The 17,808-nt window shown below is 38.0% G+C and overlaps 1 protein-coding gene across 4 annotated transcripts in view; it reads left to right on the plus strand.

Annotated features, from left to right (window-relative positions):
- OVCH2 (ovochymase 2) overlaps window positions 1-17,808 on the plus strand; it is a 23,768-nt gene continuing 5,960 nt past the window's right edge. For 2 of the 4 annotated variants that reach the window (XR_011141395.1, XM_009680156.2), the window contains exons 1-18: window positions 1-220; window positions 2,492-2,601; window positions 3,372-3,463; window positions 4,666-4,838; window positions 5,773-5,868; window positions 6,462-6,613; window positions 7,315-7,510; window positions 9,004-9,027; window positions 10,433-10,523; window positions 10,625-10,758; window positions 11,191-11,331; window positions 12,510-12,640; window positions 13,027-13,120; window positions 13,933-14,064; window positions 14,465-14,539; window positions 15,220-15,406; window positions 16,941-17,010; window positions 17,575-17,770. Coding sequence is in view for 3 of the 4 variants with exons in the window: in XM_009680156.2 (XP_009678451.1) it covers window positions 130-220; window positions 2,492-2,601; window positions 3,372-3,463; window positions 4,666-4,838; window positions 5,773-5,868; window positions 6,462-6,613; window positions 7,315-7,510; window positions 9,004-9,027; window positions 10,433-10,523; window positions 10,625-10,758; window positions 11,191-11,331; window positions 12,510-12,640; window positions 13,027-13,120; window positions 13,933-14,064; window positions 14,465-14,539; window positions 15,220-15,406; window positions 16,941-17,010; window positions 17,575-17,770 (2,185 nt within the window). In the remaining variant the exon portion in view is untranslated. Of the gene's footprint in view, window positions 221-694; window positions 772-2,491; window positions 2,602-3,371; window positions 3,464-4,665; window positions 4,839-5,772; window positions 5,869-6,461; window positions 6,614-7,314; window positions 7,511-9,003; window positions 9,028-10,432; window positions 10,524-10,624; window positions 10,759-11,190; window positions 11,332-12,509; window positions 12,641-13,026; window positions 13,121-13,932; window positions 14,065-14,464; window positions 14,540-15,219; window positions 15,407-16,940; window positions 17,011-17,574; window positions 17,771-17,808 lie in introns of all 4 variants that reach the window. The other 2 variants (XM_068945191.1, XM_068945190.1) reach the window with 2 other exon arrangements.

Here is a 17,808-nt window from a genome sequence, read left to right on the forward strand (position 1 = left end):
TTTATGGATGGTTTAATGAGTAACCTCTACTTCAATTAGTCAATTGCTGTTCTCCTGCGGTGTAATCTATGGGCTGCTTTTTTCCTATAAAAGCTCTTCTTGTTTTCACTCGGTCACGTAGCACCCAAGATGTGCGTTGCCCCTAGTAAGCTGCTGTTCCTCCTGACGGGAATAGTTTGTATTACAGAGTTTCTTGCCACACCATCCCCTCTTCAGAAAGGTAGGATCAAAATTTCATATCTAGCTTTGACAGTTTTCTAAATGCTCAAGTTTTTGTTCATAGGCAGAGACAAACACGGGAGCCAGTGCTGAAATGAAGAACCTGCACTAGTTTCGACCCCTGGGAATTTGACCCGGAGGGCTTGTAGACCTAGATACAAGGCAGCATTAAAATAATTTATCTGGTTTTTAATTCTTTGCTTTTGTTCCAGGTGTGTAATTGAGAGTTATCTTTTAATGACAAATGCTTATGAAACTTCTATCTGATTCCTTGCTGATACAAAATAAACAAAATTACATAAACATAATTCATAGTTACATAAATAAAATTAAATTCTACCTGATTTGCAGTAAGTTAATTAAGATCCTGTTTTGTATTTTGCCCGTGGACTACAAACAAAATGCAGCAAGTCCTGCAAGAGTACACTGTCTTATATTTTAAAATGCAGAATATTATTTTTTTTGGCCCAATTAGTGATGCCAGTTCTTCCTGTTTCCTCCATGAAGATTTATTGGTTTAAGGCAAACTGGAATGGAATCCAAATCTTGACTGTATGTATGACCTTTTTTCTCCATTTTAAATTTGCACTAGTAGAATCTGAAATTTAAAATGATTTGCAGAATTTAGAAAATAAAACTGGTTTTCAATGTGAAAATTCCACTTTGGCTATCAAAAGAAGTCCGGTATCTAAAGCATTTTAATGAGTTGCATTTTTAAGCACTCCAAAGTGTGGTATTCTATCGAATGGTATTCTTTTGCTTCACTGTTTTGCCATGCAGATGGATGTGATGCAGTTTATATACAAATCTCTCATCCAACCAGTGAGTTAGACTGGTCTGAAGTAGTCTATAAACTAGTCTGGAATCCTTTGGCATTACAGATGCATGGCACAAAAGATTTACTTGTTATTTTTTAAGTTAATCTTCTTGTTGCTCATGTTTGTGTGTTGAGAGAATAGACTTATTCAATATTTAAAGAAAAACAGAATATTTTAGGTTGTGAATCTAATGGGTTTTTTTTTCCTCCCCATTCTCAAATCCAGTGCCTAAATTCCTTTTGGTAAGAGCCAAATCCCACTTTTTTCTTATTTTGTCTATGTCCTCTTTCACCTCTCCTTGCCGTATCTTTGCAAATGGTGAAAAAGATGGGGGCACTGACAATTAGGAAAAAAAAAATCACATGAATTCTGTCTCAAGATTTTTATTTAAAAACTAGGGTAAGTAGTATTGTATCAGCACTTATATCAGTCATGCTAATCCTGAGGATGATTGCAAAGCCCTGTTTATAGGTGCTATAAATTACATTTTAGGGCTTGGATGATTCCACATTTCCCAGACAATGTACGCTAGTACTGGTCCATCATCCCTTGCGTGCAGCTGCCAGTGTCCCAGAACAGTGACTAAATGTCCCATACTTACAGATGCTAAATCTTGCCTAATTTAGTGTTTGTCAGAATTTGTAGTAAAATATTTGTATTATTATAGTATATTAGATATTTGTCTGACTTCATTGAGTTTTCACACAGCTTTAAGAAAAAAGCGTGGCCTATCTGTTGTGTTTGGGAAGTGCAATATAAAAAATTCCTCTGTTGCAATGGGCTACTTGGCAGAAGCGGTTGCTTTGCGTCTGTCTTTTCTTAAAATACTACCGAATCAGCAATTAACACCTCAAATATATTTCTATAAATTTACTCCTTTTACAAATACATAAATATTATCATCTTCAAATAGCCATAATAGATGATGATAATAAGATTGAGTTAAATTGCTCTAGATAAATACAGCCAGTATTGTTGATCATCAAGATCTGTATAATGTGCTTTTGGATCCCACTTTTTCAAAATATTTAAAGTATAAATACTTGTTGTAAAGAGGAGTTCTGATTTTTTGAAAGTGGTAATGAAACAATGATTTAGGCACAAAATGATTCCAAAACCTGGATGAAAGAGAATGTTAAGACTCAAGTTTTGGTAAATATGGATTTTAAAAGAACATTTTAATAAGAAGAAGGCAAAATTTAATGTCAATTGTACAATTGAACCAAAAAGTATCCATATGGAGAAAGGTAATACAAAGTACATTGCTCTTTTCTTAACCCAGTATAGACTTACCTTATATAAATTGCCCAGGCTACTATAAAATGTGGCTCCTGTAATGGCAGAGGGACTGCACTGACCTCTGCCCCAGGACATGTGTTCCAATTCTATGTTCCTACAAAGTAGAAAACTGAAATCCAGAATAAATCTCTTTCTTTTTCCCTTTTACTTCTCAGATCCCAAGTGTGGGCAGAAATTTCATGAGACGAAACTGCGGAGTTACTTTAACCTTTTTACTCGCATTGTTGGGGGAAACCAGGTGAAACGAGGCTCACATCCATGGCAGGTTTGCACAAGCAAATGTGGTTTTATCTTCAGACAAAGCCCTGACTTTTCATAAAAATAACAAAAGGAAAAAGCAGGTGTACTTTGTGCTTGCTGACACTTTTTATATATTGTTGAGCTCCATCCTGCTTTTATCAAAAGCAGTGAGGCAAACATAGAGGGCATCGACCTTTTCCACCCACTGAGAAAACCTTTATGTTTATCATGATTTCTGAAAGAGCATCTGTAGATTAGCCTGTTGTAAAAAGGCAGGTGTGAACCTATTCAGAAAAGACACCACCACCCCCCCGCCCCGGACACCACCACCCCAGACCATTGTCAAGCATCATGAGTTTGCAGTTTGGAAGATAGGACACTGCATGGTGCTCAGTGCTTTAAGGTTACAAACGAATTGGATCATGGCTACAGCGTAGATATCGGGGACTCTCACCTGCTCTGCAGTGCTCCCAGTAACCTGCAAAGGAGAAATTCTGAATGAACTAGTAACCTTTCCAGTCTGCTGAGTACCTCAGTAACTTGGCGTTTATTGCACGTATGTTGCTTTTATCTATGCCCCAAGTCACAGCCGAGGGGAATAGCAAGAGTTTGGGACCTCTTAGACTCAGGAACTGTAAGAATGCCACAGGAGTGTATTTTCTTGAAGTGCAGCATGAACTTTAACCATGTGAATCCTGTAAGAGTGCATGCGTGTGCTCTCTTCTTCCTTCCTCAAATGCAATCAAGACAGATACAAAGATTTTCTCTATCTGACATGCCTTCTTTATGATGCAGGTTTCCTTGAAACGAAGGCAAAAGCATTTCTGTGGAGGCACCATTGTTTCTGCTCAGTGGGTGGTCACGGCAGCTCACTGCATCTTGGACAGGTATGGAGGTGTATTTCAGGAGCAGGCTGAAGGTGCAGAAAAAGCATGTTGACTGTAAAAGTGTATGTGTTATAGCATCCTTTTTGTGGGAGGTTACTTAGAGGTGCTACTCTTGTTTTTAACCAGCATTTTCTATGTTTTAACAGAAGGGGAGGGAAAAAAAAAAACCTTTAAGTATTTCAAAAGTGACAAAGAGTAGCAAGGTGGGATGGAGACTCATTTTTTGAGAATAGGTAAAAATTCTTTGCCCAGTTATAGTTACCAGGTGATTGCAATATTTCTTTCAGAGGCAGCAACTTGTAACATGTATACAATTAAATGGTGCAAGGGTATAGTGCCGACCTCTTGCGTTATTTTCAGCATTAGTGCTAAAAGAAAACAAATAGAACTGTGAATATTGTAGTCAATGTTTTAGTCCTGATTCTGTCATGGCTTCACTAAGATTCCAATTCCATTATAGTTAATACTGAATCTTTATACTAATGCAACTGAAATTATAAATTCCAGTCATTGTTGTTGTCCAGTTGTTGGAATTATAATTTCCAAACTGTACCTGGAATTATAAAGTAAATCTGTATAAGGCATGGTATGTGATCACAGCTTGGTCAAATTAGCTGATACATACAGAGTTTATATTAACTACAGGAGGAGAGGCAATACCTAAATCAGCATAAAGCCCTTGGCACAAAAGTAATTAATCAAATTTGGTGAATAAATTTGAAGCAGAAGAGCAAATTGACATTGATTGCTTTTGTGTTCCATGACTGCACATTTTGATCTGTACTAAAAGCCCTAAAGCAGGATTCACTATGTTTTTTAAGGCATAAATTGAGAATGCTGAAGAAGTGGCATCTTTTTTTCTGTACTTCACTGCTTCCAAATCCTCCCTCCTCCATTCAAAAAGCAGTATGACTGAATATTTTTAAGCATGCGAATAGGAGCGGTTTCCTCAGTAGACCACTAGACCACTGTCAAGAGTATATCTAAATTATATTTCTTCTCAGTTGTTTTCATCTCTCAATTTCTGTGGTAGGGGGCATAGTCAGCTTGTGCTGACTGTACACATTAAATGCTTTAAAAATCTTAAGAGGAAGGGTATTATGTATCAGTAATAATAACCTTTCTGTTTAAAAACAACTATATTTTTTTCCTTTCATTTTGAAGATTCTATAGTTGAACCTTTTTTTTTTTTCATTCTACAGGAATCTACTCCAGTATTTGAACGTCACTGCAGGAGAGCATGATTTGAGGATCAGGGAGAATGGAGAGCAGACACTCCCTGTTAAATATATCATTAAGCATCCAAATTTTGACCCCAGAAAACCAATGAATTATGATGTTGCCCTTCTGAAGATGGATGGAGCCTTCAACTTTAGTAAGGCCATAGTTAACCTGTGATCTTTTTCAATGAAGAAGGTAAAGCCTCCCTTTCTCCCAGAAGCCATGAAATGTCTTGACCCTGAGTTTAGACCCAATTCCCAGTTACCAGTTTATATAATTAAAATCTCCAGAGTAGTTTGCAACTGGAGTATTTTAAAATAGTGGAGGTAAATCAGAAAGATGTATCAGTTGAATTAAATCATCTTGTTCAGACTTAATGCTCCCTTGAATAAAAAAGATATTGTTCTTTGTATGTTGGAGATTAATGTTTGACCAAATAGTGGTGTGGAGTGTTTCCTCAGTTTTTTGTTGTTAATCTAGAGGTGTAGGTGAGATTTCTGCCTCAGGAGGACAGTAGAGCTAGTCAAAGGCAGACCAGAGCTCAGAGCATACCACAGCGCTCCCTACCTTTGTCTTATTCACATCCACTCTGGTGTTCTCCCTTTCTCCCCCCCTCCTCTCCCCCCCCGCAGATTACATAGGATTATCTTTAGTAGTGGCCGAACAATCCATGTGGAGGCTCTAAGGACAGAGGAAGATGATGGAAGGAGAGCCATTATTTCTCTGTTTCCTATACTATTGCCCAGCTATTTCTCAGCTGCGGAGTAGCTTTGCCTTACAGGCAGTTTTTCTGGAGTGCTACGTCTCATCAGGTTTACATGATATTGTGGTGCAGAGGAGAGTCTACCCTATTGAAATAACACTTTACTCTCCTGTAGATTCAAGTTCACGTCACTAGAATGCTGAGGCATGTGGTTTTCTTTTCCAATACACTATGAAGTGGCGGCAGAGAAAAATTGTCAAAGGCTAGACTAATTCTTCGGATGCTACATAAATGGCAATATTCTTTAGCTGTAAAGAACTGGCTGAGAAATGAAGCTTTTTTCTTTCAAATATTTATCAAGAAACTCGATGTCTATCTGTCACAGGTGCATCAGTTTTGCCAGCATGTCTTCCTGATCCAGGTGAAAAGTTTGAAGCAGGATATATCTGCACTGCTTGTGGTTGGGGCCGTTTAAATGAGAGTAAGCTATTGGAGTCATTCTTTGACAATCAGGTTTACCACTGTCTGCAACAATCTTTATTTCCTTATTTCTTCCTCCTCTTGCAATGGACAATGATTTCTATAGCATCACCATGTCTACACAGCAGCTCAGTGAAAGTTTTCTTACCCGTTTTTTTTTTTATTCAGTTTTAGATGTTTTCTTGAAAAATGCTCTAATGTGCATTGTGTCAGCTTATTTCTGAGGCTAAAAGCTTAAATGAGGATCAGGGAGAATGGAGAGCAGACACTCGCTGTTAAATATGGTCCTGGCCATGGACCAGAAGAAGCCATCAGCTGGGCATAAGAATTGTTGATGTGCCTACATGTGAATTACTTCAAAATAGGTCACTATAATATATGGACCTGTATTTAACATTGGAGACTCTTTTAAATTTACTCAAGTAAAACTGCTTATGTTCAAAAGTACACATAACTGGCTGTATATCAAAACATGTTTGTGACCATTACAAGGTCCTGGAGCAAGCTTGCAGGTCGTATCTTTTTGTATACTAGTAGTGACATTAATTTCACCTTTCAGCATTTCTTTTGAGCAAATCTTTTTTTGTGTTTCAGATGGACTGCTCCCTCAGGTATTATATGAGGTTCATCTACCAATCCTAAACAGTAAAGAGTGTTCAAGAGCGTTGTCAACTTTAAAGAAACCCATCCAAGGTGACACTATAATGTGTGCTGGATTTCCAGATGGAGGAAAAGATGCCTGCCAGGTCAGCTGAACAGAGGGCCTTTCGTATGTACAAGTGTTTCTCAGAAGCTCAGGATGCTATGTGCCTGAGTGAATAGATGCATTGTAAATTACAGTATTTGGAATGTATTCATTTCGTGTGTGAATTCTTTAAGAAGGTTTGTATGGGGGAATCCACTTATTAGACCATCCCATTTTACTTATTTCATGAGTTGTATGACCGGTTTCTGAGAGTAATTGCGATTTGAAGACTGTCTTTTGCAGTGTATCACAGTACAATAATATATATGGCTTTCTAACTTCAGAGTACTTGATAAATGTGAATATTGCTAATGTTCTAAGAAGGAAGTACTGTCTTGGATTACAAGAAAGAAAAGAAGTGAGATGAAAGTGAAGTGATAGTTCTTCATGCATGAAGCAAAGCAAAACAAAACAGGAAAAAAACTTCTTGCTCCTTCTTTCGTACTGAAACATAGCAGATGTGCACTTCTGAGGCAATTAATCTGGGTCTCCCCTTTTAACAATCCTGACTATGCAATCGAAAAGAGAAAACGTCTTTCTTCACTGTGCTTTGTTTTGTTTTTATGACTATTCCCTAATTTGGTAGGTTTGATTATATGATCCAAAAGATAGCTCGATTAAAATCTTTGAGACTTGTTTAGTGTTATAGACGTGCTTTTGAGAGTGACATGTGGGTTCTGGGTTTTTGCTTGTTTTGTACAGGGAGACTCTGGGGGCCCTCTTCTGTGCCGAAGTAGGCATGGTGCCTGGACTCTAGCTGGTGTGATCTCATGGGGCATGGGATGTGCTCGTGGCTGGATAAGTAACGAGAAGAAACAACATTACAGAAGAGGATCTCCAGGAATATTTACAGACCTAAGTGCAGTGCTCTCCTGGATTCAAGAAAATATGAGTACTGGTAATAAGTCTCCACAATAATTTGTCTAGCATTTGTGACAACTCTTCTGTCTCGTAATAGTATCTAATTTAATTTTATGTTCTTCAAGGCTTGTACTTACATTTTTTCCCATATTTCCTGGCAAAGTATTATAGCTTCTCACAATGCTTTTAAGTATATGGTACTGGCTGATAATTGTCAAAAACAAACTGAGTATTTTAAATGCTGGCTTCTGTTATGCTTTGTCTTCTATCTGGACTGTATATATTAAAAAAAAAAAAAAATTAAGGATGGAGTCCTTTTATCCAGCTAGCCAGCTGGCCTGGAGATTTTGTTTTTAAATGGAGATTTCACCAGTTGAAAGTGTCTGGAAATCTGTACACACCACTTTGAAATCATTTGTTATTTTTCTCAGCTAAAATGTGTTGGATCAGACATTTAACTAGGGAGGGAAAAGTCATGCTCTCATAAGTGTTTTCGCTCGCTCTGCCCTGAGGCTTACATACTGCGTATGCAGAGGAACAGCATGAAGATTCTCCATAACTTCCATAGTTGTAGAGTTGGAGATATGAATGGTCATCTGCCCAGGGACGAATTTCACTTGGAGTGTTAAATATTAATTTAGCCCAAACAGGAAGAAAATACTATTTTCTTTAAAATATATTGCATTAAAACTTATGCAGAGAATTGGAAAACTGAGGAGAGATGTTTAGGAGATTTGGCTAGTCAATAATAAGAGAAAAGTTTGGAGGAAAAAGATAACAAAACTTCCCATTAAAAAACAGCTTGTGACTGAGAAAAGAAACCCTCAAAATGTCAGACAAAAAAAGTCTCTAGCTTCTGAAAGGTATTTTGTTTTTTAGTTAAAAAAAAAAAAAAAGTGAAAGGCAGGGGGTGGTTTTGTTGAGAATTTCCAAGGAAGGCCCGCTTTCTTTCCGTGGAAAAAATAATGTGATTAGCTATTGTGTTTATTTTGTTTAAAGACTATTGGCCCCAATGAACAGAAAAAAGGTTTGATAAGTAAAGTCAGGACACATTTCTTAATTCATTGCACTAGGTTTCACCTGCCCACTCTCTTATACTGTCACACTGGTGCAAAAGATCTTGACTGTAATCTTACCATCAGACTCAATGTCTCTGTGTCCCTGATCGGATGCTAGCAGTTGGTTTCTGCCACCCTTACCTGAAATGTAGTGTTTACTTAGCAAGTATGCAGAGAGTATGGCGCTACTCACACTGAGCAGCGGCCTAGCAATGTGTGATTAATTCCAGCAGTGGCTACTCTAGAGCTGCATATTCCGAAGTCAGCATTGTCTGAACTTGCTGTTTTGCTTTAAATGCAAGCCTAGTTTATTGTGGACACAATGTGCCCAAAAAACATTCAAATTTGTTGCAGTGCTAGCTGTATAAAATTGCCATTTCACACTGATTAAAAATAAAGCCTACCTTGTGAAAACAAAACCAAAGTAATATATTCTTCTTTTCTACCCCTTTCCCTATCCCACCTATATTAGATCTGAAAATGAAAAGTTCCACAGGTAAGTACAGTATTTTTTTTAAGCATTGACATGTATTAGAGCTTTAGTAATAATTTAGAAAACAAATTCTGTTATATAATTTATGAAGGGAGAAACATTTATAGCATAATTCATCAAAGCACATTAAATGTATATTTTAAATACACGTTTTCTTTTCTCCTGGTTCAATAAAAAATTAGGTATGTAGTTATGTACTTGTGTCCTGGTGACTCCAAAAAGGAATTTCCCTTAAGACAGCTACATATAAAAACCAATATTTTTATTGAAATGAAAATAGAGTTAATGGGAAAAGTGTAGCATAGAACCTCAAGCTGCCCATGAGAACCACATAACGTAATTGATTCTGTATAGAAATGTAAGTTCCAGCAGAAAGTACGAGGCAAATTGATAGTCTTTTTTGTAGTTTGTGATTAATGTATCTACTTGTGTCTGGTGTCTATTCATTTCTGTGATTAAAATGGAAAAAAAAATGTAACATTCTAAAATTGAAAAGTGTTGCTTTGATTCTGCCACATTTTATGTTCATGTTGGGTGTTTGGTTCGACTAGGTACAACTTCACCTAAGGATAATAGGTGTCAACTTGTGTGAACTGGATCTTAAAATTCTGGTTTTAGCAATCTAGAATGAGATATCTGAAATGACAAATAATCTTGGGCATATGGTCAATTTATATTGACTTGATATGGTCAATGAGAATTGGGTCTTTAAGTTTTGTGGGTGTCTTTTTGAAACTTTTTTCTGGTCTTCCTAAGATTCTTTAGGTAAGATAATCATGTAAGTACATGACTCCTTAATTTTTTCATATGTGTAGTTGTTAAATGTATTACTGGCTTACCCTGGTGAGGAAAAGGAAAGGCAAGAGAAGGTAATTTTTGTAAGTGATAGTATTATCTAGTAACATTTATCTGGAGAGAAAAGCTTCTGCTGCTTCTTTTAAAGTGTTTTCAATTCCATATTGGGCTGTCACAAAAGTCTCCTGCTCTAACACAGCTAAGAATATTGTTATATATGGGCTGCAATGAACACTTCTCATATCCTGTAGTATGCATTTTTGCTCTCTGAAAAATATTTGTACCAAACTCTTCATTTGGCAAATTGTTTCTTTAAGGTTTAAAAAAAAAAAAAAAAGGCACTGCCATTTTCACAGTAAAACATGGTAGGGCACTCACAGGGCTTGTTTTTTGCCTGCAAAATTCTGTTTTTAAAATGACTTAATCATAATTCCAAAAAAGAAGAGAAGAGAGGGAAGACCCAGCATGAGTGATTCAGAGATCATGAAACAAGATGCAGCTGAGCAATCTTGGGTCTCACTCTTTTCTAGATGTTTGATCTTTTTGGTGTAACAGATGATTGCATATGTGTCAAACTTAGTATCTGCTATTTCATTTTAACTCCACAATGCAGCATTTTGTAGCACTCAGGATGGCAAACTCCCCAACAGTGAAGGAGAATTACATTTTCCTGGAAATCCCAAGCATTTCTATCAAAACCACCAGTAAGTAGACAAAATGCAGTCTCTCCCAGAAACAATTAATGAAAACTGTGTAGCTGTTTTTTGTTGCAGTTTTGTGAACAAGAACTGATCTGTCTTTCCAGGTTGTGTGTATGGACTCTGTTTGTACCAGAAGGGAATTATATATTGCTTCGTTTTTCCCACTTTGATATAGAAGCAGAAACATTTTGTGACTATGATTCTTTATCAATCTATTCTAAAGATGACAGGCTTGTTGGTGAGTTGCTGTTCCCCAATTCTGTGAAATGATCTGTCAGTGTATTCTTTCAATATGATAGCTGCTAAACCCAGTGAGGACACTGCAGTTGATCATGTTTTACCCTCGTTTTCATCTTGAAGGTATTGTAGCATATGATCTATAATAAGAGATAAGAGGATGGGAGAAAAAAAGTGGAAAAATGCCTAGTAGGGAACTTTGTCAGCACATGACTTGCTGGTGTCAAGGATTTTAAATTTTTAATACTACCCATTTTAGTTTGGCTGATGGATGAATAAAGAATATAGAGGAAAGGATAGGCAATTTCTTTTTCATTCTTGAATTTTTATAACCAAGTACTGGGTCTGAAGCTTTAAAAAAAATAGTACTTATAAGTTTTCTTAGATGACTAAAGACTCTAAACAGCAGTTATTCTCTAATAATATATTTAAGGGAAATTCTGTGGAGGAGATCTCCCATTACCTATTTTGGTTGGCTCCGATAGTGTAAGGCTGAAATTTGTGTCTGACAACAAGGATTATGGAACTGGGTTTTCCATGACCTACAGAGCTCTTGCACCAGATATTCTTCCTGGTAAGTCTAAGTAATATACCTATCTGCCTTACTGTGCTCTTGGGCGGTGGCCTGAGAAAAATTTTCATGAGCAAATGAATGAAAGGCAGCTCCCACGCTTTTTCTAAATGGATGATGTAATGAACAAGATAAGCGTGTTTAGGCTGCCAGGTGACATTGTGAAGAAACTGGGATACCAGAGAAAGTTAGGATAGATGCTGTTGAGAAAAGCTCTCCTGTACCTTCACAGAATCACGGAATCGTTTAGGTTGGAAGGGACCTCTGGAGATCATCTAGTCCAACCTCCCTGCTCAAGCAGGGACCTCTAGAGCATATTTCCCAGGATCACATCCAGACGGGTTTTGAATATTGAATATGAACACTGAATATTGAACACTGAATATGAAATTCAGTGTTGTTCTCTGCCTGCTGTATACAAGATCACATCTCCTTCCCTATTTCCAAAATATTTTAGAACTTTATTAATAAAATCAGTCAAGTGAGCAGAATTTCCAGATGAAAGCTGCTTTGCTAGGCCCGAGCTTGCTTTCCTGTAAGGGTGCCTGAGGGAGGCAGCTAATGCTGAAGTATGTGTTGTGGAGCATTGCTTTCAGTTTTGCTGTGCAAATGAGTGAGCTCTGCCATCACTAGGGAACAGGCCCAAGGGCCATCTGCTGAGCCTGGTCAATCCGCTTAAAGAGAGACCTGATGTTTCTGTTTCTCTAGGTTTTGCAGCTCATTTTTTTCCCTTGTCAGAGTGTGTAGGGCAGTGTGTAGGGCAGAGCCCGCCTTGAGGCACCTCGCCACTGCATAATACATCAGGAAGACGCGTTCTCTGGCTCTGGCTGTGTTTGGTATCACCACTTTCATCTCCAAAGAGAGATAGCACATGAGCAAGTTAGAAGAAAATGCCTTGCTCTTATCTGGCCCCGCACAGGTACCTGTGGCTACAATGTGCTGTCTGCAGCAAAGGGGAAATGCTACAGCTGTGGGTAAAATCTCTCTTCTGCCAGGAAGCAGAGGTGAAAATTTTTCTTTGGGTGTTTTTCAGGCAGAAGGATTTGGCTTGCTGTTCTTTTTCTGTTCTTTCTCACCTTTGTGAAAGCACCGCAATATTTTTTTTCTAGGTTTTAATTCTTTGTGAATGATTTAATAGGAAAACATTGTGTCTCCATTTTTGTCTGCCTTTGGATTTCCAGATTCTGGCTGTGAGTCTTTAGCTGTCCTTTTTGAAGAGGGAGTGCTACAAAGTATGCACTATCCAGAGCAGTACAGCAACCTGGCAAACTGTCAATGGGTTGTCTGTGCACCAGAGGACCATGTCATCAAGGTATATTACAAGCCCTTCTTGTATCTACAGAATGGAAGGGGGTACTGTTTAGTTAACAGCAAGCAAATTGTGCAGCTAAGGAAAACAAGATCTAGCAACATAACCTTGAACAGTGCTGCTGGATGCAGTTAGGAGAAATTGTTCTTCACCCTAAAAGCCAAATGGGTGTTCTCCTTTAGATTATAGTAAAATAGGATTTCTCAGTTTAAGTTTTATCATTACAAATTCTTCTGGCAAATGTAATGTGCTGCGTATCACCTGTGAGAGGTCTGAATGACACAGAAACCAGATTCTAAAGGAATCATTGAGAATACTAAAGACCTGTTGATAAGTCTTTTTTGAATTTCTCTTCGCAAGTTTTACAACCAGATTTTTTTTTTTTTAAGCTTACATATCATTCTTTTGAAGTAGAAGAGAATGAAGATTGCTCTTACGATGCTGTGATTGTGTATGAAGATGTAGGAAAAGAGGAGGAAATTGGTTTGGCTTTTGATTTTCAATCTGATATGCTGATTCGATATGATCTGTTACTCTTAAACTTCTACTAGCCCTATTTTCCAGTGTAAAATCAAGTAGAGTGATTTCCAACTAGAATCTCAGGTGATGTTATGGGTACTAGTCCAAGTACCTTGAAAAATATTTGCATGCACTGCTTCTTCTGTTCCATGTACTGAAGAAAATACACATCTAACAGAACAGTTTTGTGTACTTAAATTCTATCTTAAATGCAGTTCTAAATTCATGTAAATTAAAAAAGGGTGTAATACAATAACAGGCTTTTGTAGTGACAGTGCTAATCAGATCAGGCACAGAAAATACGCAGATGGTCTCATTTTCAGAGTCCAGTTCTTCACTGCAGATAAGCCCTGATGTGATTCTTACCACCTTACTGGATTTTCCCCTAGCTTATATTAAAGGAAAGAAAGACCTGTCCCAATCAACTGTGGAGCTGATGCTAGTGCCTAAACACTAACAAGGCAATCAAATGTCCACTGTATTCCATACAAAATTGCAACCTATGAGCATGAGTTCTGCAATGGTCTCTTGTGAAATAATGCAAGAGTCTCCTTGCTTTCTGAGGTAATTACTGAGCAAGGACAGACGAACAGAAAGAACAGAAACGATCCTTTAGGCCCGGTCTTTTTATCTGCTCCTCTGTTATGCATAGTTATTTTTTTACTCTTCTATGTGACACCTAGAATATGCTAAATATTGATTACCCACTACTGAAAGAGAAAATCATGTAAAAGGATGTTTTAATCTGCTCTGATTCTTTGCTTTGTCATCTTTAGCTAAGTCTTGCGGATTTGCTCTACCAGCACCTGTTCTAAGCTCCTCTGATATGATGTTGATCGTCTTTCACTCTGATGAAACAGAGACCTTTGGAGGATTCAGAGCCACAATCTCTTTTGTTCATGTAACAGGTAATAGAAATAACTTGGGAGTCTGCTGCTTTGAGGCAGCACACAGGGCACTTCGGTGAATCTGGATGCTTGAAATGATTTTGCTCTGGGAGATTCTTGTCTAAAACTTTTCAGTGAAGGAACTTTGTGAACTTACTGAGGCACTGAATGAGGATCTAGTGAGTGGGTGAAGAGAAATAATGGATTTCCTCTAAATCTCAGAAATTTGTTTTGTATAAGAGCATTTTGCTGCATTTTAAACTGCTTTAACCATGTAAGGATATAATAGCACAGATTCCTACTGTAGGAATCTAACCCTTCTACAGAGATGAAAATAAAGGAAATAAAAGTGGTTTTGTGATTAATATAAAAATATCACTTGAGACACCCTAATAACAGGATTTCTATTTTCGTTTGCTAGATTTAAATAATTTGGATTCAAATGGTGAAGAAGAATTCAAAGATATGACTGCGGAAGAAATAAAGATTACGACAGGTAAATCAATGTGGGTTAAGTTTTCTTCATGGAAATATGGAGTACCTTTTGGACTGTAACTAAAATGCTGTTGTCTCCAAATATCTAATGGATGCGCTCTGAGTTGTCTCTCAAGACCTTTAATTAAGATCTGTTGACGAAATAAAAGGATAAATGGTAACCCTTCTATGTTTTAGCTTTAGAATAGTAGAGCCTAATTTTTCTTGTTTCCTTAGCTTGTAAACTCATTTACAGCAGTGCAATTACATCATTTCAGCTTGTATGTCAGCTTAAACTTACTTGCTTTGGTGAAAATAATTACAAAGAGTGTGGAGTAGTTGAAAATAATGACCAGAATTTTAAAACTTTCCTTTTTAGTTCTAGGACCTTATGGAGAAGAGGTTGACTACATATTCATAGGCCTGAGGCTAAAGCTTTTGAAATAGCATAAGATTGAAAAATCCTGTTTTGTAAGCAGTTGCTTTCTCCTTGTTGAAGCTATCTTTTTGCAAAGATCACCTCCTCATCCTATCTCTAAACATTTGGATCCTTTGCAATGAGGGAATTTGTAGGATTTAGCAAAAAAAGGAGGGTGAAAAAGCCTGAGAAGTTATAGGATAGCTTGTAGATGGGCTGTTCTTTGCTTGTCCAAATCTCATCCTCCAAAGATTTCTTTGAAACGTAAATCCTTTCTGTTTTAGATGATACTTGTGGAGTGCCTTCAAATCAGCCCAGGTTCCTCTTCAGTAGGATAGTTGGAGGTGAAGAAGCTGTACCATACTCATGGCCTTGGCAAGTTAGTGTACAGATTTCAGATGAGCATATCTGTGGAGGAGCAGTTCTTGCCAAAGAATGGATTGTCACAGCTGCTCACTGCTTTAATTCTAAGTAAGTACTGTGGTAGGAACCCTTCCCTGGGAAGGTCTGTGGTTACCCAGAGTACCTCTGCTGCGTGGTGGTTTTGTCCAGGGTGGCTGGCGTGGTTTCGGTTACCACTTAGTTGCAGGCTAGCGTACGATTCTTTTGCTCCATGCATCCACAGTAGGATCACAGTGGCTGCTTGGGCAGTAGCCTACTTCTGTCGGCTTAGTTTTCATTCAGGTTAGTTTTAAAAGCAAATTTTTAAGTTTGCTGCTTCAGAAGAGATTGGCAAGGTATTAAGTCTCCAAATCTCTTGTCAGCTATCTCTTTATTCTTAAGTAACTTTGCTGTTTGGGTCATTTACAGAGCATGACTTTCTGTAAGTAGAATGAACCTATCAAAAAATTCAAAATTTCCTGGAACTGGTGGATTTTGGAAGTCATACAGGAGGCTTTTGTGCTATATGTACAGAGTTAATGCCACTCCTTTATTAAAAAGCTATCAATCTGAATCAGATTACATGGATCTTGTTCTCTCTTTACTGAGAGAAGCCAAAAGGATACTGTGTGACTTTTGGATTCTAAAATAGTCAAATAACATTTTAGAAAGTGTTTCCTTCATTTCTTAGACTGGATGCTACATGACTGTTTCTAGTTCCAAATTAATCACAGGTACATTGCTTTAAAATTCACATGCTTTGGGTCTTGGATCATTAAAACAGTGAAGTGGTGGTGGTGGTGTTGCTGGGTTTTTTGTTTTGTTTTAAGAGGTTCTCCTAGGATTGGTGATACTAGATATTCTGGCCTATCTTCAAATAATCTTGGAATTACTTGAAAATCAGGGGTAGCTTTCCAAAGCCAAAAATGCCCAAGCTTGTTTAGGCACGTACCTTCTCCATTTCTTGGTTACTTTTTCACTTCCCCACAGAACCTGGGATCTGAAATGCCAATGCTGTTTTGCATTTTGGACTTTGACTTCTAAGTTTCTAAATATTAGCTTGCAAAATTTTATCTTGGAAGCATTGTTGTGCTATGTTGAGAGTATCGTTTTGAGAGCCACAGTACAAGGGGATTTTATTGCATGCTGCTGTCGCATCAGAACTCGTATATGTGGCTTAATCATTCTGCACAACTGATTTCATCAGGTAATTACAACAGATTTTCAGGAAGTAAGAGGGCTTAACTAAGAAACCAGAGGATGCAATGAGGTGTTTCTGTTGCATTTCTTTATATTATTTGATGAAAAGTTATGTTTTACAGGTTGTACATTTTTTCATTAAGAAGGTGGGGACTAACACTGTCCCTAAAGGGTGTGGACCATGCAGACCTTGTGTTCTGCACCAGGCACCCTCAGCCCTTAAAAGCTGTTCTTTCTCTCACCTCACTCTGTTTGAGGGATGTTACTGCCCCCATTGTGAGAATGCTTCATGTGATCCTTGAAACCAATGGGAAGATTCCCACAGGTTTCTATGGGAGCATGGGCCTTAGGTGGTTATAAGTGAAGGTTATAAGATTCACAAGTTCCATGAATGCTATTGTATCCCCCCCCCTTTTTTTTTAAGGGAACAATACAGAGACTTATGGACAGTGGTCACAGGACTTCACGATCTTGCAGAGCAAGAATACAGACAGGTACTGTAAGTTTTGCTTAATAATAAAATATAAATCAATCTTACAAACCAGTTTTTAATGTAGATGCAGCTCCCAAATTGTCTCAAATCTCCCCAATGCAGCGAACTGCTGCTGGCCTTAATCTTCATTTGCACAGCAGCTTTTCTGAGACTGCCAATTGTATCAGCACAGAACTGTGCCTTCACCAGTAATGACGCCCAAAGGTCTGTATCCTGGAGGGTGCCTGAGTGAGGAGTATATTGTCTCTAAATTTCCTGGCGACTATTACCAAGGCAGAAATAGTTAGGGCACAACTTTCCACTGGGCTCAGACTGGACAAATGTTTTTTCAAGACACTCTTCCTACACTTGCTGGATGGAATTTCCTGCAGATTTTCTGATCCGTGTCCAAGAGGTATATTCTTTACTTGCTAATAAGAGAATTTGGTGATTCCAGCTACTGCTTTTAGATGTTCCGTCCTCTTAAGGCATCGTAAGTATGGCCTGAAAATATATAAAATTCAAGTTCCTTAAAGCCTCAAATTCCCAAGTCATTCTGAAAATGTCGATATCCTTGCTTTCCTAGAAAAGGACAATAAAGCAGTTTATTATACATCCAAGTTTTAATAAGACCACCATGGACTGTGATATTGCCTTACTGCGACTGGCCGAGCCATTGGAATTCAACCACTACGTACGCCCGGTGTGCCTGCCTGCGAAGGAAGAGGCAGTTCAGCCCTCGAGGGTGTGCGTTGTCACAGGATGGGGTGCACATGCAGGAGGTATGCAGTCTTTGCCCTTTTGAGGGTTGAGCTTGTAG

The sequence above is a fragment of the Struthio camelus genome, chromosome 5, assembly GCF_040807025.1.
Source record: "Struthio camelus isolate bStrCam1 chromosome 5, bStrCam1.hap1, whole genome shotgun sequence".
In the NCBI taxonomy this organism is placed as follows: Eukaryota; Metazoa; Chordata; class Aves; order Struthioniformes; family Struthionidae; genus Struthio; species Struthio camelus.